Below are 22336 nucleotides of genomic sequence, written 5' to 3'. Positions count from 1 at the left end.
CGGGGCGGGGCCGCCACTGCCCAAGGCGCACCTCGCACTTGTGGATGACGGAGCCGTAGGCCTTGGACTCCGTGCGGTCGCCGTAGGTGCCCGAGCGCAGGCCCCGCGCCTCCGCGCCGAGCTCCTGGCCTGAGTCCGTGCTGGCCGACTCCTCGCTCTCCTCGGGGGCCTCGCCCTTTTCCAGCGGCGGCCCCTCCTCCTTGACCACCGCGGGCACGGCGCCCTCCTCCTCTCGTTCTTCTCCCTTCCTGGCTGGCTCCACCTCCATTTCTGCCACAAGAGGGGCAGACGCTGAGGAAGCCGACCTGGCAACTGGCCAAGTGAGGCCTGGGCACGGCTCATCTCTGCACACACCCTCTCTCTGCGTGGGCGCCTCGCAGGGGCAGGGCAAGCCCAGGGGAGACCAATGACCGGGACAGTTGCCGCTTGGAGGATGCAGATGGGCCTCAGTCCACCGGAGGCCCCATATTTGGCGACACAGGTGGGAAGGGTACGTCAGCCAACAAGCACTGGGGGCGGGGGCTGGGGTGGGTGCCATGGCCGGCCAAGTTCCGCCACGGTGCTCAGCCCAGGGAAAAACAGCAGGGCCAGTACTGCGACAAGGACACTTCTGTGCTAAAGGGAAGCATGGCCAGGGTGTACAACCAAGAAACTGATGTCAAAATTCAAGAGTGAGGAAAGATGTCGGCCCAAAAGCTGATGTGAAAGACTGACTCACAGTGAGATCAGCTAAGGGAGGAAGAGAGCTGGCGGAAGGGGTGTGTGTGTGTGACGTGTGAGTGGGGGACGCCTGCGTGAGGGAGGGCGCCCCAGCTGGCGGAGGGTACCTTGCTCTGAGCTCTCTGACAAGGCGGCCTCGGCCTCAGCAGCAGCCATGCCGCTCGTGGGGTCCGGCTTGAGCTCCACAGGCTCCCGGGGGGCATCGGCCTTCTCCGTCTGCTCTGCACCTGGGGATAGGGGTGTGGGGGCATCCGGGGCTGGACTGGCACCCTCTGTCCAGGGGCCGGTCGGCTCTCCTGGACCAGACCCCTGGAAGCGGCTATGGCCCCAGGGGTGGGGGGAGCACATCCAAGCTCGGGCTGCTTGAGCCTCTGCTCTGGCTTTAACAGATGCCCCAGAAAAAATAACCGGTGGTTTTGGGTAACCTGAGTTCAAGGGATGCAGTTGCCTGTGCCTCCCTCCCTCCCTCCCCCAGGAGCCTCCTGAGAAAGCTGCTCACTGCGCTGGAGCCCACGCTGCTGGCAGGTGATGGACAGGCAGCCAGGTCCTCAGCATCGCAACTCACCGCTGGCCGCGCTCTCGGCCTGGCCGCCTCGCTCCTCTTTGGGCTCCCTGCCCAGCCCCGCGGGTGGACTGCTTCTGGCCAGGTCCAGCTCGTTCAGTGTAGTGGCAGCCGTCTTCTCTTCTTTGGCTCTCTTGTCCCCCACTGGAGGTGGAACAGGACAGACCTGCCATTTCCCATCCAGTGTCCACCACTTGGCGGGGTGAGGTGGCCCAGAGCTGGCAGCTCTTCCAAACCTCCCTGGGGATACGTCTAAGGAGCGGTTTGTTGACTTTGCTCATTCAACAGATTATTCATAGGCACCGACATCACACCAGGCTGCCGCCGGGCCTGGGGTACAACAGTCATGGCTGCTGCTCCCACGGGGCTCGCGGACTGGTCGGGGAGACAGTCGTCACACGTGAAATGACGCTGATCAGAGATGGGTGCTTACAAGGAGAGGAGCGTGGTTCTCTGAAAGTGTGCCACAAGGCACGTGGCCCACACTGGGCCGCAAGGTGCCTTCCTGAGGCACTAAGGGGAGCAGGAGTAAGGGTGTGGGCGAGGAGACCTGCCGGGAGAGGGAAGTCCTGTGCAAAGGCCTCGAGCCAGGCATGGCTGCCGGTGCCCTCAGGCAGGGAGGGCAGACGGGGCCCCTCTGAGAGGCGTTCTCAGACTTCGCTGCAGCTGCTCCCCACGAGCTCCCCACAACACAGGCGAGGCCAAAGAGGTGACACAGAGAGGCGGGGGCAGAGCTCCCATCAGACGCCACCTGCTCAGGAACAGCCTGCCAAGAATCTTACCTTCCAAGGCCGAGGCCTCCATACTCTCCCCAGGGCTGGCAGCCGGCTCAGCAAGTGACTTGAGGGCATGGCAGGCCGTGATGATGTCCTGCATCTGCAGGAAGCTGGCCACAGCCAGCACATCGTCCACGTTCTCAGAGCTCAGGCTCAGCTTGGCCGTGTACATAAACTCCAGCACCTGCCCCAGGCCTGCCAAGGACACAGACAGCCATCACGGACCCACCTCGAGGCCTGGCCCCAGCAGCCTGTCCAGCTGCCCCACTCCGTGGCAGGATCCAGGGATTTGTGAAAAGCAGGGGGGCGGTGGCAGCCCACTGTCTCCCCATCTCCCGTGCCAGTGGAGAGGCGGGCAACCTGGGGATTCTCAACCCAGACAACAGCCTCCAAAATGTAGCACACCCATAGAGGGCGGAGGGTGTGAGTGCCCACCCTGAACACTCTCTGCCCATCCACTGCACCTCACCACCAGAGGACAGAGCCTCTCACCACTGGCTTTCATCAGGGCTCTGCCACAAACTCTCTACCTGACCTCCAGGCCAGTCACCTGACCTCTCTGGGCCTCAGTTTCCGCATGTGTAAAATGGGGGAACGACACTTTGCCCGAACTTCTGGCGGCATGGCACGTCATTCTGGGTTGGGAACCTGAACCTAGGACCAGTTAGTTCCTTCCTCAATCCCAGGACCTTCCTGACACCCCTCCCGATCCCAACCCTTGCCGTTCCCATCAAGGTGAGCACTGGGGTAGGGGGGTGAGGACTGACTCAGCAATGGAAAGGGACCAGGGCTCAGAGCCCTCCCGCTCTCTGTCCCTCCTGACGAGCTTGTCCTGTGTTCACTCCGGAGCTTATCATGAGCCCTTCCTGCCAGCTCTCCCCTTACCACCCCACTCCCAGTCAAAAGTGGCCCCACAAATGCGGTAAGAACTTGGTACCCACGCACTCATGGCCGAGTCTCGTGTGGGAGGTCTGGCGCACCCCACAGCTGGAAGGTGCTGCTCAAAGGAGGGCCTCACGTGGCACGGGGCCCGCCACAAGCTCGGCCCTGGACCCAGTGGGGTACCTGCCGCGTTACTGATGTCCAGGTGCACCACATCCTTCTGGTCCACGAAGAGCATCTTGAAGTACTCGCTGCAGGCCGCCAGCACTGCTTTATGAGCCTTAAAGTCAACACCATCCACCACAAAAGTGCAGTCACACAAAAGCCCCAGTTGCCGCTGCTGGTTCAGCTGCTCCAAGACATGCTGGCTGTGCTGGGGAAAATCCATGGCTGGGGAAAGCCACAGAGCCCTCGAGTTAGCACGAGGGAGGACACCAACCAGCCCCAACAGCACTCCCAGCACTCCCAGGTGAGAAGCAGGGGGATGGGTGGGAGGGTGAAACCAAATCCACACAGGGCAGGTGTCTCTGCAGGCCCAGACCAACCGGGGGTGGCTTCTAGATTCCTGTGCTAACTGGTCAGGAAAGTTCCAAAACCCAAGAAGCATGGAGGGACCAACACAAAATAGCCACCTTTGTGCCTTGCCAGGTAATGACATTAAAAAATCAAAAACCAAGCACACACAAAACACTGATTACTGTCAGCATTTCAAAAAAAGAAAAAGACACGGTCGCTTAACTTTTTTATTACAAAAAGAATGCATGACATAATCTTAGACTAAAAGACAGATCTTTCTCGACTGGATAGATCTGGCTTCATGAAAATCTTTCTATTTTGTTCTCATTTTTCTCAGTTCGTCATGTACAGGTGAAATATGCGCTTGGGAAGACGGACATTTCATCATCCAGCATTTCAGGAATCAGCCCCTCTCCCGCTGCATCCACAGGGGTCTGTGCAGGTTCCCTTGTCCTCGGCAAAGCCTGGCCCTCGGGGGTGAGGATCCATCTCTCTCCCCTACTTCCCCAACCTCTGATTCATGGGCTTCGGGAACTACACGAGAGCTGGTGAGCCTTCTGCATCCAGAAACCTCTCTAGGCTGTCCCTCGAGAAAGAATGAACTCTGACCCTGAGGCCTGGAGTTGCTGGCCTGGCTGCAGTTTCTCTGTCAAAGGCCTCACTTGCTGCCTGGAAATTCCACAACTGTCTCAAGTAAAAATGCTCACAAAAACTCCATGGCCTGGTGCCGAATCATCCTGAACTGTACAAGCCAGGCCTAAGTTAAGTATCTAAAGCGGCTCTCCCCTCCCCCTCAACACCACACCAGAGTCAGTCTCAGGATCCGCATTTTCTAGGGAAAAGCAGCAGACTCTCCTTTCAAGAAAGAACCAATTTCTAAGTAAACGTCAGTGCCCACTCCTGGAACCACATTACATAGATCCAACCGGGCTGGGCCGTCACGCCTTGGCCTGGAATCTGATAAGTGGCAGTGGTTTCTCTTCCAGTTCTTCTAGAACCTTTCCTCTGAGGCCTGGGTCTGCTCAGAGCTGCCCCAGGTGGTTTTTGGGCAGGTGAGCATGACCCTGGGAGGCTCTCGGCCTCCAGGTTTCAACAGCCACTCACTGGCTCCGGCTGCTCCCCTGTTACATCAGCCTCTCGGGGCTGAGTCACCACGCTGCAGCTCTGGAGCTGCAGTGACCATGTATGGCTGTCTGGCTGTGATGAGACATAACGAAAGCCACGCCCCCGCCCACGTAGCTTAGCCAGCACAGATCGGCTTTGAAGGATGCAAAGCCCACCCACCCATGGTGTCTGGAAACTTTTCACAAGTGGAAGGGTGTATTAGCTGAACTGGGAGAAGTCACCGAGTAGGTGGGTAGGGCTCCATCAAGTAAGAGGGGACAGGCAGTGGCAACAGGCCGTGTGCTATGGGGTGCCAGCCCCTGAGTCATGAGTTCAGAGTTGCTGCTGCTGGAGACTTCAAAATACCCTTTGTCTCCCTCCAACGTTCCCAGTACTGTCCTCTGGTCCCAGCCTCCACACACAAGCTCCCAGCCAGAGGCACAGTTTCTTGGACCACTCAGATCATAAGTGGCTGAGGCTCAAGCTCTTGTATAAGCAGGGGAGAGCCGGAAGCCAGCCCTGGAGTCAAGAGGTCAGGCGCAAGGTGGCTGGGCCCACTGCGTCTGCTGAACAACCTGCTCGGTTACAAACCAGCCGGCACAGCATGGAGCCGCCGGAGCAAAGGCTGCTGCTGACCAGGACACCCCATGAAGGCATCCTCCTCTAGGTCTTCAGTCCCTAGAAAAAGCAAGTTCTCATTCGTGACCTCAAGGGATACAAGGGAGAAGTTCGGCTGTTCTGTTCCTGAGCAGGTCAAAGCTAAAACAGAGAAGTTTTGGAGGACATAGAAAAGAGCCAGTGTACAGCCTGTAGGGTTAAATAGGCAGGCTGGGCACTTAGGCCTAGGACCTAAAGGGGGTACACACAGGCAAGGTGTAAATGGAACCAAAGGCAGGTGGCAAGGAGAGGCCTGGGCCAAACCGACCTGAGCTGTCTTCTCTCTGCTGTGGAAAAAGCCACGTGAGTAGACAAACGTGTGCATGGGCAGCCCCTGAGCTCCCATCACCAGTTCACCCTCTTTGTCCTCAGGTGAAATACCCCCCAAGTGCAGAAAGGAAGGGCCCACCAGGGCCCACAGGTGCCTTCTCAATCAGCTGCAGAATAATCCCCTTCAGAACTTCCCAATCAGATCCAAACTCTTCCCTCCTGGCAGTGGGCCTGGCTCCCTCACCTTCACCAGGAGCCAACCCAAGAACTGAACTGGGAGGAAGAACCTCCCAGGCTCAGAAACAACTGGGGAGCACTGGCTGAGCACCCATGCCCTGCGCGCGCACACACACACACACACACACACACACACCCCGCCAGGTACAGAGTTGTTCCCAGGCCCCTGGGCTGGAGCCTGCCGAGAACAGAACCCTCCAGCCAGAAAGCGATCTGACTTGCTGGGAAGATAAACACGAGAAAAGGCTCCTGGCCAACAGGGTGGAAGGGACCTAGCAGCTCCAAGGTCAGGTGGTTACTGGCCTTGCCTGGGACCAAGGCCGAGAGGAGCCCTGGTGGGGGAGCAGGGACGACACGTCAGGACGGGGCGCACTCACTTCCAGAGGCCTTGGGAGGCGGCTGGTACAGGTCCCTGCGAGAGGGTGGGCGGTGGCCCAGCACCCCAGCCCCTCCCCGCCCCACACACGGGGGAGCAGCTGCGCGCCACGAGTAATGTTTTCCACCCAAAGCTAACTGCAGTGTTCTGATGTGAGATGCCTGCCCAGAAGTGGGCTCCTCCCCAAATGTGGGTGTCGGGAGAACACCAGAGGCTTCTGGAATCCCTCTGAAGCCTCCAAAGCTGTTCCAACAAGAGAAACAGTCCTCAAAGAGCATCTGTTCTGACAAAATCAAAGAAAGAAGTGGACGAGAGAGAAAACACACGAGGATAAAAGGGAAGGAGGAAGCAGGGAAGGATGGGGGAAGTAGGGAGAGGAACTAGAAGGAAGGAAGAAGGGAAAAAATGGCCATCCCCACAAACAGATAAACAGCGCTAAAACATGCACTCACAAGCCCCATCTTGTGACCGGCCCCCCGCAGGGGGTGTGAGGGCCCTTGGGGGGCTTGCCGAGTGCTAAATGGTGTCACTTGTCAGCAGCACCGTGGATTTTACAATCGCACAGCCCCCAGGGGCAGTGGAGCTCAGAGCTCCCAGGCTGTCGTCCGGTGCTCACCCACTCACCTCCCCCAGCTGCCTGCCTGCTACAAAGCTCCAACAGCCCCTCTCTTCTCCCCAAGACGGTGTGGTGAGCCGGTGAGGGGCCAGCCGGCTCGGTCCTCCTCTCAGAGGGGCTGGGCTAGAAGCAAGCCGTGCCCCACCTCCAAACCTCGGTGGAACTGTTGTTCTAGAATGATCATGCAGTCCTCTGTCTCCTGTCTCCTCTTTTACACTCTACAGTGAAAGGAACCCACCAGGATCTGGCCAAGCTTAGAGGGGACCAGGAAAAGAGGTGAGCGCGTGGGGCAGGATGCACCTGCCTGGGCCACTCAGAGGGACATGCGGGCCCCGGGGCGGGCGGCGATGTGGGAGCCGCGTCCCGAGTGCACGCAAGGAGGGGGCGTTGTCTGAGGAGACCTGAACACAGTAACAAGATCAGCAGCCAGCCCGCTGCTCATTACCCGCAGTGGGGATCGAGTGCGGTTCTGCCAGCCCGCCCGCAGTGTGCGGTGCCCTCCGCTAAGCACGAGAGTGGGGTCCCCTCCTCCTTGTTCCATCTTGCTTCAAGGGTGCTACGTGTGGGCCTTAGTTAAAGCTGCTTCTAAGAAAGACCCCCAAAACACAGCACAACAGAAAACTCACACAGAACTAGACCGCAGAGCCCTCGTGTTTCCGACCAGCTCCGGCCTGCGAGCGGGCACCTTCCACAACACTGCCGTCTGCTCAGTCCATATCCCTGACTGACGGGGCAGACCTCGGTGTCAGAGGTGGGATGCTCCCCTGAGGACAAGCAGCCTGCTGGACACAAGCCCTGGCCAGCCTCACAAGGAATTCATTTGGGAACGAAAACGTGAGGGACCTGGGGAAGCCCCGCAGCGTGGATGCAAAGAGGCAACCCGGACATGGATGTGCGGGCACCGTGGGCGCGGTCTCTGAGGACGGCGGCCAACAATCCCTCCCATCCGACCACACCTGCCGTGAGACTCCAGCTGAACCTGGGTGGCCCTGGGATGACTCTGACCAACAGGATGCAGTGACTCTGTGCCAGTTCCAGGCCTGGCCCTTAAGAGGTCTGGAAGATTCTGCTTTGCTTTCTTGGAACCCAGCCACCCCACTGCAGTGATGGCCGGGCGCTCCGGTTGTGGGGGAGAGAACACATGGAGGGGCCCTGGAGGAGACACCAATGTGCACGGGCCCCCTGAAGAAGAGCCGAGATGTCCCAGCTGACAGCGCCAGGGCTCCAGCCCAGCCACCGGCTGAATGATGGCACGCGAGTGACCTCAACACCTTGTAGAACAAAAACAACTGCCCAGTCGACCTACAAAATGGGGAGAAATAATAAACTGCTGATGGTTAAAGACACTAAGTTTCGAGGTGGTTTGCTTACAGCAAGAGATAACTGATACAGATGGTAAAACTGTAAAGCAAAGGGGATGGCTGACAAACTATTTCAGGGCAACAGTTCTCTCTGGACAGGAGGGTCCTCTGAGACACTGGGGGCCCTCTCTTCATTTGGATACACCTAGGTTTATTAGTTAAATATGTGAATTTCATATACTTTTATATGGGAACATTTTTCAAAATTTAACAAAATTTGTAATAAGAAAAAAGTGAGGTAGAAGTGCCACACTCAATCCGTGCAGAGATGGGATGTTTCCAACCATGTTCCCAGACGCTCTGGCCAGGGCTGCCCTGAGGAGGGGAAAGAGCCGCAAAGGCGGACAGGAGTGACGGGGGGTGGAGCGCCAGAGAAAACACAATCCATCTCATTTGCCTTTCGGATCCAAAACATCCACACACAGACTGCTGCCGTGAGAAAAGTTTCTCCCTGGGTCGTGAAATCCACTCTGCTCAACTCAACAAAACCTGAATCCAAGATCCCCACAGTAACAACAAAATGGCATTCATGGAGGGTCTTCAACACGCCAAGCAGCACGGCACCACGTGTGGCACAGTCCAATCACCTAAAAACTAAGAGCATGGCTACACCAGGCCCCAAGCTCCGCCCTGCTGCCTCCAACAGTTAGGACTTGAGAGGCAGCTCGGCACCACGGAGGCAGCAGAGCCTCTGGGGCCAAAGCCAAGTAGGCTCACCTCCAGGTCCTGCCTCCTACCACACCCGCAGGTGACCTACAGCAAAGCTCTCCTCTGGCATAGTGGAGCCAGGGGGACTACTTCCCACGTTCTTTACAGGATTAAGCTAGGTAACTTTAGCAAAGGGCCTGCCCAGTGCCTGGCATGTGGTAAGCACTCAGCAAACGACTGTTACCAGGAAGCAGAGATGCTGACTCTATATATTTTTTTAGGCCAAAGACCACATCAGATGGTTTCTACATATCCTTTTACGCTGGGCACCTCGGGTGTACTCAAAAACTACTTGGTGGGCTTCCCCGGTGGCGCAGTGGTTGAGAGTCCGCCTGCCAATGCAGGGGACACGGGTTCGTACGGTCCGGGAAGATCCCACATGCCGCGGAGCGGCTGGGCCCGTGAGCCATGACCACTGAACCTGCACATCCGGAGCCTGTGCTCCGCAACGGGAGAGGCCACAACAGTGAGAGGCCCGCGTACCGCAAAAAAAACCCAAACCAAAACAAAACAAAAAATAACAAAAACAAAAAAACCCTACTTGGTGACTTGAACCTTGTTTAGATGTTGTAATCACAACCCATTATTCCTTCTAAATGCAGTCTGGAAAAATCCCGGAGCCCAATTAACATGAAGAGACGGGGGGCACTGGGCAAGAACCACTCAGAGCAATTTTCTCTGTCAGGGAAGCACTTTATATTGAACAACTGTTCCATAAACCCCAAGGGTGCTCCTGGCTGAAGGCTGGAGCACCTGCCCAGAGCTCTCAGTGGGTCCACAGAGCAACGCTCCATCTCAGAGTCAAATGGGCACCTGTCAAACATGAAATATTGCCCAGGTTATTAGCAAGCACTGAACTGCATGCATTTCCAAACTGCTGCACAGAGGGAAACCATTAGCCAGGAAACAACTGGCCTACCACCAGGAGATGCCCTCCAATCTTGATGAACAGCAGTCCCCAGCTCCCAGAACATGCTGTGCCAGTTGCAGGCCTGGACAGGAGACAGCCATCCAAGGGCCTCGAGGCACCTGAGAGCGATGACAGGGATCAGCGTTCCTGATTTTCCAGAAATACTGGTGGCTCGTGTACACAACCTGGCATACACAAACTCAGGCCAAGGGAACGGAAGTTCCCAGCAGGCCAGCCCTGCAAACATGAAAGCTACCTGCTCGACTCCACCAACCCACCTGCTGTGACAACCCGTCCCTTTTCAGCGCAACGTGGCTGAGAAGCAAATATCAACAAAACCAACCGTACTGGAACTTTCCTCCTTGCCCAGCAAACACAGCTCTTATATTAAGCTTGTGTTTCTCAAACTTTTAGAAGTCCATTTCCACTTTGTAAAAACACACAAACCTGACTCAGCCCTTCCTAACAGCCCCAAACGTTTCATCTTCTCCTGAATAGTGGCCCCCACCCTGAAAAACCACTGCTTCCTTCTACAGAATGCTCCCTGCCAAGATTCAGTACCGTTTGCTTTGAAGTTTGTGTTATTTTTATAACACTGACTTTTTTCTAAATCTAAAAATAATGTCTGAATATAAAATTAAACTGTGCTACTGACTTTGCTTTTCAAACTATACAACTTGTACTATCTCTAAATTTAACCACACTTCTGAAGAGGGAGTGGACATCCCTTTCCCTGACCCCCGATGGACCCCACTGCTCTAGGAACGTGGTTGAGCGGGAAGGCTGGCTGGCCCTGAAGAAAGTGTGTCCTGTATCCCAGCACCTGTGCCAGTTTAGAACCCATCATGCTAGTACTTGCTCTGGGGACTCTTGAAGCTTGACACGGGATAAATCAAGGGCCTTGCTACCAGAAAGACAAAATCAGAACATGTGGGACTGGCATGGGGTCTGATCATTCTCCCAACGTCCCCCCTGCTCCCCTCTGCCCAGTACTCCCTGAGTGGTGGTGGCACATGGACACAGCCTGAAATTATACTGGTAGGTGGACTCCCCTACCAAGTTTAATAAACTCATTGCTGGGTAGGCCGACTTCTTGTTTCTTCCTTACAGCTGTTTACAGCACCTACCCTAGGACTTTGCCCTCAAATCAAGTTGGGGTACAGGCCTGGTATAGAACCAATTCCTGGCCTTGTTGAATAGGACCAGCTCAAGGTCAAAATATTCTGTGGACCCTCATGAAATGATCATTGTACTTTTGGTGCTTGTTAACTGAAAAAATATAGACAAAAACCACTATGAAAAATGAATTTCCCATCTATTAATCACAACAGCACTAATAGGTGTTTGAGAAGCAGTTCTATGTGAGTGAATGATAAATCCCCCCTAACATACAGAAGGTCTGTGGTGTGATATAGCCGCACAACTGCTCATACATACTGCATTCCCCAGGGGTCCTCAGCCCACGAATTAAGAAACAGATACAAACAAAGACCAAAGATTTCTCAAACATTTCATGAGTGCCTACTCTGTGCTCACCTTAGGGGCAGTATTCTCACTTTGAGCCTGGCGGGGAAGACAGGTAATAAATCAATATAATACATAATGTCACATACTAAGTGCTGTGAAGAAAACCAAAGCAAGCCGAGGCAGAGGCTATTAACTATCTAAGAGAAGGGTCAAGGAGGACCTCTCTTGAGGAGGTGACATTTAAGCAAAGACCAGAATGAAGAGTGAGCCATGCTACCATAAGCCCAGGGACCATTACAGTAGGTACAAAGTAGAGCAAATGCAAAGGTCCTGAGACAGGTGTGACCTTGGCAAAAGGGGCCGGCGTGCCTGAAAAGAAGGAAGTGGGTGGGAGGATGAGAAGCGCTGAGGTTGGCAGCAGGAGAGGCTGCGATCACTCAGGGTTTTAGAGGCCAGTTAGGCTTTGGAGTTCTAAGTATGCTGGGGTGCCCTAGGAGGGTTGAGAGCAGAAGAGTGACTGCAAGGGGGCAAGCGTGGACATAGGAACACCAGGAAAGAAGCAAGAGAGGGAGGTGGCCTCCACCAAGGTGGAGGTGGAAAGAAGTAGATTAGGGATATGTTTTGGTGGAGCCAACATAATGGCTGATCAAGTAGATGTGGGTTGTGAGAAAAGAAAGGAGTCAAGGATGACACCAAAATTTTTAGCCTGAGAAACCTGGCCAAGTGGCAGTGCCACTTACTGAGGTGAGGAATGATTGTGGGAGCAAAGGTTTAGTGGGAGGAAAGCAAGAGTTCTGTTTTCGCCAATTACAGTTGAGATGTCAACAGCAGAGATGGTTGAACAGATCTCTTCACTTCATTCTAGTCTTTGCCACAAGATGGAATGGGACCACCCTGGGAGAGATTATTGTATAAAGAAGAGACAAGACGTATGGACTCAGACTCAAAGCACATGCATTTGAATCCTGGCTCCAATATTACCAACGGGGGCTCAAGCAAGCTTCCCTGAGTTCTAGACTGCTCACCCGTTCAACTGGAGAACCACCATATACACAAGGGCCGTGAGGATTAAAGAAGATAAATAACAGGGAGTATCGCACAAATCCCGGCAAAAGTAGAATTAGGTATTTTTCCTCTAACAAAGTCTGTGACTGACACACAGTGAAACAAACAAGGAAAAAATGAATTAATTAAAACAAAACAAACCAGGTTATCCCAGTGAAGTCCCTTTACCAGTGAATCGCATGGCTCCTTTTGGAAAAGGCAGCTGGTCAAGGCCTCGGGAAGGCAGTTGGAGACCAAGGTAGCCACATTCTAGTCCAATGTGACAAAAAAGCACAAGGACTTTGCTCCTACCTGGCTTCAAACTTCTGCTGTCAGGTCTTTGTGATTGTGTGACTTAGGGCAAAAAGCCTGGGAAGAATCACCCACTCAAGTTAAATATAGATGGATTCGGGGTCCAATCTTTGCATGTGGTGGGCTGAGGGGACAGGGTAGTGGACAGTACTTTAAAGTCAACTGCAGAGCACTACCTAGTGCGGGTGCCCTGCTGGGAGCTGGCGGCTCCAAGGGGAGTAAGGCCAAGGCTGTCTGGGCACCCACTCTCGAGGACCTTCCCCCGGAGAGAAAGACCCAGACTGTCACTACCCACTGATGAGAGCTGAAAGGTGCCACTGAGTGCCAACCTGGAAGGAAGTGGTGCTTAGTACATCTAAAAACACACGAACAAAGGCAGGAAGGGCGTCCAGGTAAAGATCAGCACAAGCAACGGTGTTGGATGCATGACAGAGAGTGGTGTGCATGCTTGGGGACTGGGCCGGGGGAGAACAGCACGCTTCACATCATGAGATTAACAAGTGAGTGGAAAAAGTGGTGAGAAATGCAGCTGGAGGGACAGGCTGGAGGCCACACCTATCACACCAGGACTTAGCTTCATCCCCAGCTGATGGGAGTCACGCCAGGGGTTTAAGCAAGAGAGAGCCACGGTTAGACTCACATTTCTGAAAGGTCACTCTGGCTGCATGAGTATGGAGAACAGGCTGAAGGGGCAAGAGCAGAAGCAGAAAAACAACTCAGGAAGTCCCGCAGCGCTGGACCCTCAGGACGTGAAGAATGGGACAACGTCACCCCTCGCTGACACCAGGAAGATCTGGCTGGTGCCCAGAATCCAACACAATTACTGTGGATCTTTCTGAGCAGCCTGTGCAAGCGGCCCTCCTGCTGAATATTATAACATCCTTTGAAGGTTTTCAGTACCTCTTCCTCGAGTGCCTCAACGTCCCTTAATATTTAGTATCCGACCCTTCCTGGGAGAAGCTGGGCCATGCTGCTTGTCCAAAACCACATCCCAGGCTGAGAATTCCTACCTCTTACTCACGTTTCAAAGAAAACACCCACATCTCTGGAGGGACATACAAGAAAGTGGTAACGGGGATCCCCTCAGAGCAGCAGGGGAAGGGTGGAAAGGACTTACACTTTTCACTCTGTATCCTTTCTGGATTTTTTGTTTGTTTGTTTTGTTTTACCATTTGTAAATGTTATCTATTAAAATATTAAAACTGAGAAAGTAAAACAAGGAGGGAAGGAGGGAAGAAAGAAAAAAGAGAGAAAAAAAGAAAATGTCCACAAAGTCAGAGTTTCTTTGTTTCTATTCACCGTAAAACCTTTCAGACATTCTCTACAAGACTTGGTGACTGAAAACTTCTCAACAGGAAAAACTTCTCATAAGGGAAATGGAAAATTATGATAATTTGCACAAAGAATGTGTCACTCGGGAAAACATGATGAGCAAAAATTCCTTAAGGGGACAAAATGGAAAATCCCCTAGAAGAGCAGCTGGTAGCCTTTTCCAGACCCAGATGAACCCCTCCGACACTTCGAAGGCACTGAAGGCCTCTCCTGGGAGAGTCACACACACTCAGGGGGCTGACTGACTCCCCACATCCGGTTAAAACCCCTGCCTTGGAATCCAGCCAAATAAGTCCCTGGGGCAAGAGTTCTTAAATCTCTGCACCTCAATTCCCTTTCTGTAAAATGCAGATGATAGTAAAAGTTTCCACTTCACAGAGCTGCCGCTGGCCATCATCATTCTTTTATGACTACATATAAACCAATGCCAGCAACATCGATCTATTACAGGAAAATGGGGAACCCAATGCTCTCCTCCCGGCCCTATCTTCTAAAAATGGACGTAAAATCTCATCAGTAACCCAGGCACCCACGACAGATAAAGCTTCAACCTGAAAAAAGATCAGGAAAAGGCCCTGCAAACTGCAATGCTTATTCCACTCAACCGTAACCATAAGGCAAGGCAGAGGTGCTTTGTACTTGAAGGCAAAAGCTACCTTCTTTCTTTTTAATTAAAAAAAGTTATTTATTTATTTATTTATTTATGGCTGTGTCGGGTCTTCATTGCTGTGTGCGGGCTTTAGTTGCGGAGAGCAGGGGCTACTCTTCATTGTGGTGCGTGGGCTTCTCATTGCGGTGGCTTCTCTTGTTGTGGAACATGGGCTCTAGGCGCACAGGCTTCAGTAGTTGTGGCTCGTGGGCTCTAGAGAGCAGGCTCAGTAGTTGTGGCGCACGGGCTTAGCTGCTCTGTGGCGTGTAGGATCTTCCCGGACCAGGGATTGAACCCGTATCCTCTGCACTGGCAGGTGGATTCTTAACCACTGCGCCACCAGGGAAGTCCCACTAACTTCTTTCTACAAAGAACATGATGATTTTGGAGGAGCAACGAGGCTTTCATTGAGGAAGAGGATAGACTATAACAAGTCCAAAGGAAGGATTAGTTGTCCCTTGGTATTAGTTAAGATCAAGAATCCAAAGCAAAAGAAAAAAGTAGGTTGAATACTAATTATTAGGAGGTAGATGTATATGGACTTCAACGTAGCACATGCTTTTCATGTGACTGACTTTTTCTGGGTTTGTTTCCTCATTACAATTAGTAACTGTGAAGGTCCCTTCTACTGTTAAGATTTAATAAATGTTGAGTAAATGATTTCATTAATAAGATTACAAATGCATGCATTTGAAGTATAACAGACACCATGTGAATGACAATAAAAATGAGATATTTATCTAGCATTTAGCAGAGTTTTTTTTTCATCTAAAACTTTCCCTATATTGGAAATCTTAAGATTTCCAACTATGAACATGAACTATGAATATGAACATATAGGACACGAACATCAACTACAAACTATATACGAACATCTATGAACTATATAAGCCAACGTCAAGTTGTACATTTACTATTCCAAATAGGATTAAACTAAAGTTAATATTCTGTAAAACTTGACTGGGCAAAAACTAAATGTGTAAGAGGATATTTTAGAGGAATATTCTAGGAGACCTCAAAAACTTAAGATAGGCCTGGACAGAAAGTGGTCAAGAATTCAATGTCTCAATTTCCAAGGATTTCTTAAAACTGTGAGGCTACTCAAATCCAGATGCTGGGTGTCGCTCCCGAAGAGAGTGTTTGGACAGCAGCCCTGGGAGGATTAGAAGCAGCTCAGGCCCCAGCGCTGGCCCTTGAAGAAACAGTGCTGCGGACCTCCTGCCCCTCCCACCCACCACCTGCAGCAGCGTGAGGCCTTTTAATGGATGACTTGCAACCCTGGCGGTTTTTCAGCCAGCTATTTTGAAGTGCGAGCGTCTGAGAGAAACTTGGAAACCACCCTAAGTGCTGCCTGGTTCTAGGGCAGGCAGGCTGAGAGACAGAGACACAGAGAAAGAGAGACAGAGAGAGCACCCGCACGGCCATGTAAGGAAGCCAGCCAGCCCCAAGGGGCTGCTTATGGGGACTAGGGTGGGGAAGTGAGGGTACACAAACTTAATTCTTAGGGGTATGAAAGACTGGTCAGAAACCTAAATGTTCTGTTTCATTCACATTTCTACCCTTATCTTCTCAACTTCCCAAATGCAAATATAAACTGGGGGAAAATGTTTACAGCCTATATGGAAAATAAGGGTTAATAGTCCTGATATATAAAAGGCTCTTAAAATTAGTCAACAATGAAAACGTACATCCACACAAAACTTGTAGACAAGTGTTCACAGCAGAGTTATTCATAATAGTCAAAAGGTCAAAACAGCCCAAATGTCTATTAACTAATGAATGGATAAATAAAACGTGGTATATCCATACAATAGAGTATTATTTGACAATAAGAAAAGTACTGATATGTGCTACAACCTGAACGAACATTGAAAATATTGTGCTACGTGAAAGAAGCCAGCCACAAAAGGCTACAAGTTGCGTGATTCCATTTATATGAAATGCCCAGAACAGGTAAATCCATAATGATAGAAAGTGGTTGCCTAGGTCTGGGGGAGATAGAGGTAAATGGGGAGTGACTGCTAATGGGCTGTGGGCTCCTTTTGGGGACGATGAAAATGTTCTGGTGGTGACGGCTGCACAGCTCTGTGACTAAACTAAAAGCCACTGAACTGCACTTAAAATAGGTGAATTGTATGGTATGTGACTGTCTCAATAAAGCTGTTATTAAAATTAAACAACAAGAAAGAAATCTCCCAACAGAAAAATGAGTCAGAGAAATGGACAGGCAATTCCCAAAAGAAGAAATACGAGTGGTCAATATACTCGATACAGAAAAAAGATGTTCAACCTCACTAATAATCAAATATGAATAAGTACAAGTTACCACTTCCAGTTTCAAACTGGCAAAGACTGAAGAGACTGAGTTTCCACTGTAGGTCAGTGTATGTCCCCAGCGAGCAGAAGCAGAAGGCGGTACACTGGGTCAGACCTGTCAATACCGATGTAAGTTCTAAATACATTCACTGGTTAGGTACAAATTAATGCTTGGATGTAAGTAACTGATCAGACAGTCCCATGCAGAGGCTACAATTTCCCAGCCTGATGGGGTATTACCCAGCTGTAAGGAAATCGTGAGTCCTGGTAAAGGACTGTGGGTGGGACTGTGGGACTGCATCTAGAGAAAACACAGTCTTGATAATAATAAGTCCCACCATGCTAAATGCTTGAGGGGAGGTTACTGCCGAGAGAAATAGTAGGCTCGCTGTTTCCCAAGGGCAGCGACCTGTGGAGAGCACACGTCTAACAGGGGCCACTAAGGGAGTAACTGGAGTAGCTGCTGTGGCAACCTGCCTGCAAAGTGTTTCATATATACATGCTACCTAATCCATACCCACGACAGTCCTCTGGGAGGGTATTAATATGATCACCCCCATTGCAGATGAGCAAAATGAGGCTTAGAGGGGTTGTCATCCCACCCAGGTCTCAATGACATGCCCAGATTCAAGGCCAAAGTCCACCACATTCTACAAGCTGTCCTCTTTTCACTTTAAACAAGGACAAAACTTCTGTGGACAGACACGGAATTCTGGGTTCACCAGGTCCTTAGTCTGTCCCAAAAGGGCAAATTCTCTGTCATTAATTGGCACTTACCAACTCCCTTTCCTTATACTAATCAGTGTCACAAAACATGTTATAAAAAAAAGTCAGAAGTGAACATTACTAAGTCTTAGTTCTAACCTGCAGAATTTGTTGCTGCCAAATGAAACACAAAATTGAAACTCTGAAGCATCTTAATTTCTGGAAGCACGGCACACCAGGTACCCTGGCTGGCTCGCATTACAAATGGCTACAAATACTGAAGAAAATTGTTTGACATCTTTTAAAATGCATCGAAGAACTGGCAAGTCAGTAAGGAATACTGACAGATGAAACAAACTTAAGCAAAAGCTGGAACCCAGAGAGCAAATGGAGCTATAAGGGTGGGCAGCGAGGGCATCTGCAGAACTGAGCGAGCTCGAGTTCTCCCCCTGCTGCCAAGAAGGGAGGTCTCTCGGGAGGGCCCTCCAGAATAAAGCTGGTCCCAAAGGGTTATATCTTAGTGGAAAGAAGATGGCACAAAAAAAGCCTATATGAAATCTTGGCACCAAATGGAGGGGTATAAAATTCTCCCTGGGAGAATCTGTAACCGTTAGATGGCCCCCAAATGGACTACAGCCCAAATTCACACATTATAAAAGGTACACTTCAGGTAGCTAAAAAGTGATCCCAGAATGAAAGTATTAAATGCAAGAAGGAGTGAGGACCAACTAGAGTAGTAAGTAAGAAATAAGTAAATCTAAACAAATACTGAACAAATGACGTCTTCTAAAATTGAAAAAGAACATACACACCTATAGAATAAAAGTTGAGGAGGGAGTGCTAGGAATTAAAGTGAATTAAGGTCCTAACTGCTTGAGAGTAAAGTGTAAAGACACTGACTAATGTTAGAATTTGCTAAGTTATGTAAATTGAGAGATATACCATATTCGTGGATCAGAAGATCAGTATCATAAAAATGTCAACTCTATCCAAATTGATATGTAATAAATTCAATTCTAATAAAATTCAAAGCAATTCTAATAAAAGACTCCAACAATTTTTATGAATTTGATAAGCACAATCTAAAATGAAGATGGAAAAGCAAATGGCCAAAGCCTTACCAGATACCAAGAATTATTATATGAAAACTTAGAAATTAAGTCAGTGTGATACTGGCACACAGATAGAGAATAGATGGTAAAGAGGCCAGAAATAGACCCATCTATTTGTGGACACCTGATGTATGATAATGGTTACTGGTGACATTAAAGACCCACAAGAAAGGGATATATTTTTTCAATAAATAGTACTGGGACAATCTGATGTGCTTATTTTAAAAAAAGGAAAAAGAAATTAGCTCCTTATCTCACACCATACACAAAAATAATTATAAACAGACTAAAGAACTTAATGTAAAAGGCAAAATCATAAAATGTTTGGAAGACAATATATGGGGGAATACCTTTATAAAATTGAAGTAGGAACTTCTTAAAAAGAAACAAATAGTGCTAACTATTAAAAAATTGATAAATGACATTAAAATTAAGAATTTCTGTTCATTGGGGACTTCTCTGGTGGTGCAGTGGTTAAGAATCTGCCTGCCAATACAGGGGACACAGGTTCGTGCCCTGGTCCAGGAGGATCCCACATGCCACAGAGCAGCTAAGCCTGTGAGCCACAACTACTGAGCCTGCATGCCACAACTACTGAAGCCCACACGCCTAGAGCCTGTGCTCCACAAGAGAAGCCACCACAATGAGAAGCCCACACACCACAACAAAGACCCAACGCAGCCAAATAATTAATTAATTAAAAAAAAAAAAGAATTTCTTTTCATTAAAAAAAAAAGCTAGAGTGACAAGACAAGCCACAAACTGCAAGTGGATAATTACAACACATCTAACTGACAAAGGATTAGTATCAAAACAAAAAACAAGAAAAAAAGTCTACATATAAATAAAAAGACAATTCAATTAAAAAAAAATGAGCAAAAGATTTAAGCAGTTGTTTCAGAGAAGCTGAAACCTGAATGATCCATTAATGCATGAAAAGATGCTCAACACACTAATAATCATGAAAATGCAAATCAAAACCACGAGGGGGCTGCCCTGGTGGCGCAGTGGTTAAGAATCCACCTGCCAATGCAGGAGACACAGGTTCGATCCCTGGTCTGGGAAGATCCCACATGCCACGGAGCAACTAAGCCTGTGCACCACAGCTACTGAGCCTGTGCTCTAGAGCCCGTGAGCCACAGCTACTGAAGCCCGGGCACCTAGAGCCCGTGCTCCGCAACAAGAGAAGCCACCGCAATGAGAAGCCCGCGCACCACGAGGAAGACTAGCCCCCGCTCACCGCAACCAGAGAAAGCCCGCGTGCAGCAACGAAGACCCAATGCAGCCAAAAATAAATAAACAAAATAAATTTATTAAAAAAGAAAAAACCATATAAGGTATCACTAACCTTCCAACAGGTTAGTAAAAATTTTTCAATGTGATAATACCATTGTTTGGAGGATGTGAAGCAAACAGAATTGTCGGTTGAAGTGTAAATTGGGGAAACCACTTTGGAAACTATTTGGTATTATTTGGTCAAATTGAAGATGCATGCACCCTGTGTTCCAGTCCTCCTCCCAGGGGTGTACCCTGAGAGGCTATACACGTGTGTCCCAGGAATGGTCACAGCATCATTGTCTGTCTCAGCAAAATACTGGAAACAAATCAAATGTCCATCAATAACAGAAAGGATATGTTCTCATACAATGGAACATAATTCATCAGTGAAAATGAAATACACCTATATGTAACATGGCTTAATCTCAAGAACATATGTTAAGGAAAAAATTTAGATCACTGAAAAATAACACAATGATTTATTTAGTTCAAAAACATGCAAAATTAAACAATACATTGCTTAGCAATACAAACACATGTGGTAAAACTATAAAGAAAAGCTAGAGGTGGGAATTCCCTGGCGGTCCAGTGGTTAGGATGCAGAACTTTCACGGCTGTGGCCCAGGTTCAATTCCTGGTCAGGGAACTAAAATCCCACAAGCAGGCTTGGCACCGCCAAAAAAAAAAAAGTAAAAAATAGAAAAGCAAGAGAATGATAAAAGCCAAATTCAGTGATTAGGTGGGGGTGGGAATGGGACAGGATCAGGGAGGGGCACTCCAAAGGTAATGGTAACATTCTTTTTTGTAAACTGGGTGATGGGTACATGGGTGTTCCTTGTATCCTTTTCCTTTATATGGTACAGTATTCTTTTGTATCTACTCAATATTTAAAAAGACAATTTACAAAATTAAACAATGTTCCTTCTGACTTTAAGCAATGATTTGAAGCATTAACTTGGGCAGCTGACTGAGTTACACTAAACCAGGAAAGTCCCTGACAGGGGCCCACCCAGCCCTGAGACTATAGTAATGAGAAGTGCTTCACCACCTGGCTCTGAAGCCAAAGCCGGAGAGATACAACTTCCCACTGAACCCTGGAGCCTTCCATTCAGGACAGGAAAATTACTGCTTAGATTAATCAGCCAGTACAGGAAGTAGTGCGGGTGGGGTGAGGAGAACAGGTTCTGCTGCCAGACCTTTTAAGACCAGAAGCTGAGTATGTTTTTGATGTTACAATGAACCCACCAAGCCTCCCTTCGGGCTAGGTCCCTACTCTCAGCTGGAATTGCCACCTCTGAGGCTTTGCATTCTGCGGTTTAGACGTGAGTGAACAACTCTCGATTCTAACCATGCCCTTTGCTTCCTTCCTTTGAAGCTCGAGGCTGATCTCTCCAATTCATAACAAGCAGGTTTGAATGGAAGAGCCCATGCTCTGGTTTTCTGTAGGTATCTGTGACTACATTATTGAGGTCAATCTTAATTGGTCCTTGGACTGCTGAGCTACTGACACCCATGAGGACCTCCGAGAGTGCCAGGCACCTATGCTGACACTCAACACACACGTCTGCAGCAAATGCTGAAAGCACTCGGTGCTAAAATGCCTGCTCTTTGTGACCTCTATGATTTCAATCATTTAAAAATGTGGCCAGGACAATATGCTTTGTGCACAAAAGGTACTGGGAGTTTTTCATTTCCTCTAAGGTTGGGGTCCCTCCCTTTTGTGGTGCCTGTTACCCTGCCAGACACCATGTCTGAGTACCTCCGTGCCACCCACGTGGCACCATCTTGGGGGAATTCCAGGACGGTAGAGAGTGGGCCACCTGCTCTCTTCTGTGGCAAACTGTTAAAACTGAAGCTCTGCCCACAGAGGCTGCCCTTTCAGCGTTCTAAATGGAAGGTTCAGTATATGTGCAACAAAACCAGGCCATTTGGCACTTAAAAATGGTCCTCCCTATAAAAACATACAGACATATATATGCAAGGAAGAGCCCGGGCACGACACACAAACGCTGTTAATAGTTATCTGGGAGGGGAACCGGGTCACGCATGGAGGGTGACTTACTTTCCCCAGTACTTTTGTTAGAACCTTCTGATTTTTGGACCTCATGCATGTATTCCTGTCCTAAACATTGTTTTCTTCCTCAACTCTGCACACTTTCTTTCTTGACCCTCACAGGGTCATCCTCTCTTAACACATAATAATGCTGGTTACCAATTATGGAGTCAAGGACTTGACTAAGCATTTTACATGCATTACCTCATTAATAATTCCACCCAATAAAGTTAGTGTGAGGTCATCATTATCTCCACTTCACACCCGGGGAAGTGGAGGCTTAAGAGAGGTCAAGTACTTTGCCCAAAGGCACACAGCTAGTAAGTATAAGGACCAGCTCAGGTGTGCTTGGCTTAGAAGTTCATGCTTCTAA

At 49.7% G+C, this 22336-nt stretch overlaps 1 protein-coding gene across 1 annotated transcript in view; it reads right to left on the bottom strand.

The window, feature by feature from the left end:
• Nucleotides 1-22336, bottom strand: part of ZBTB17 (zinc finger and BTB domain containing 17) — a 30151-nt gene that overhangs the window by 2806 nt on the left and 5009 nt on the right. The window contains exons 3-7 of the mRNA XM_024749990.1: nt 3124-3330; nt 2065-2253; nt 1286-1426; nt 828-947; nt 12-270 (exon numbers count right to left, since the gene is read on the bottom strand). Coding sequence (XP_024605758.1) covers nt 12-270; nt 828-947; nt 1286-1426; nt 2065-2253; nt 3124-3328 — 914 coding nt within the window. The 5' untranslated portion in view covers nt 3329-3330. The remainder of the gene's footprint in view (nt 1-11; nt 271-827; nt 948-1285; nt 1427-2064; nt 2254-3123; nt 3331-22336) is intronic.

The sequence above is a fragment of the Neophocaena asiaeorientalis genome, unplaced genomic scaffold (genome assembly GCF_003031525.2).
Source record: "Neophocaena asiaeorientalis asiaeorientalis breed wild unplaced genomic scaffold, Neophocaena_asiaeorientalis_V1.1 scaffold275, whole genome shotgun sequence".
Taxonomy (NCBI): Eukaryota; Metazoa; Chordata; class Mammalia; order Artiodactyla; family Phocoenidae; genus Neophocaena; species Neophocaena asiaeorientalis.
This window is presented reverse-complemented; position numbering and strand designations above follow the sequence as displayed.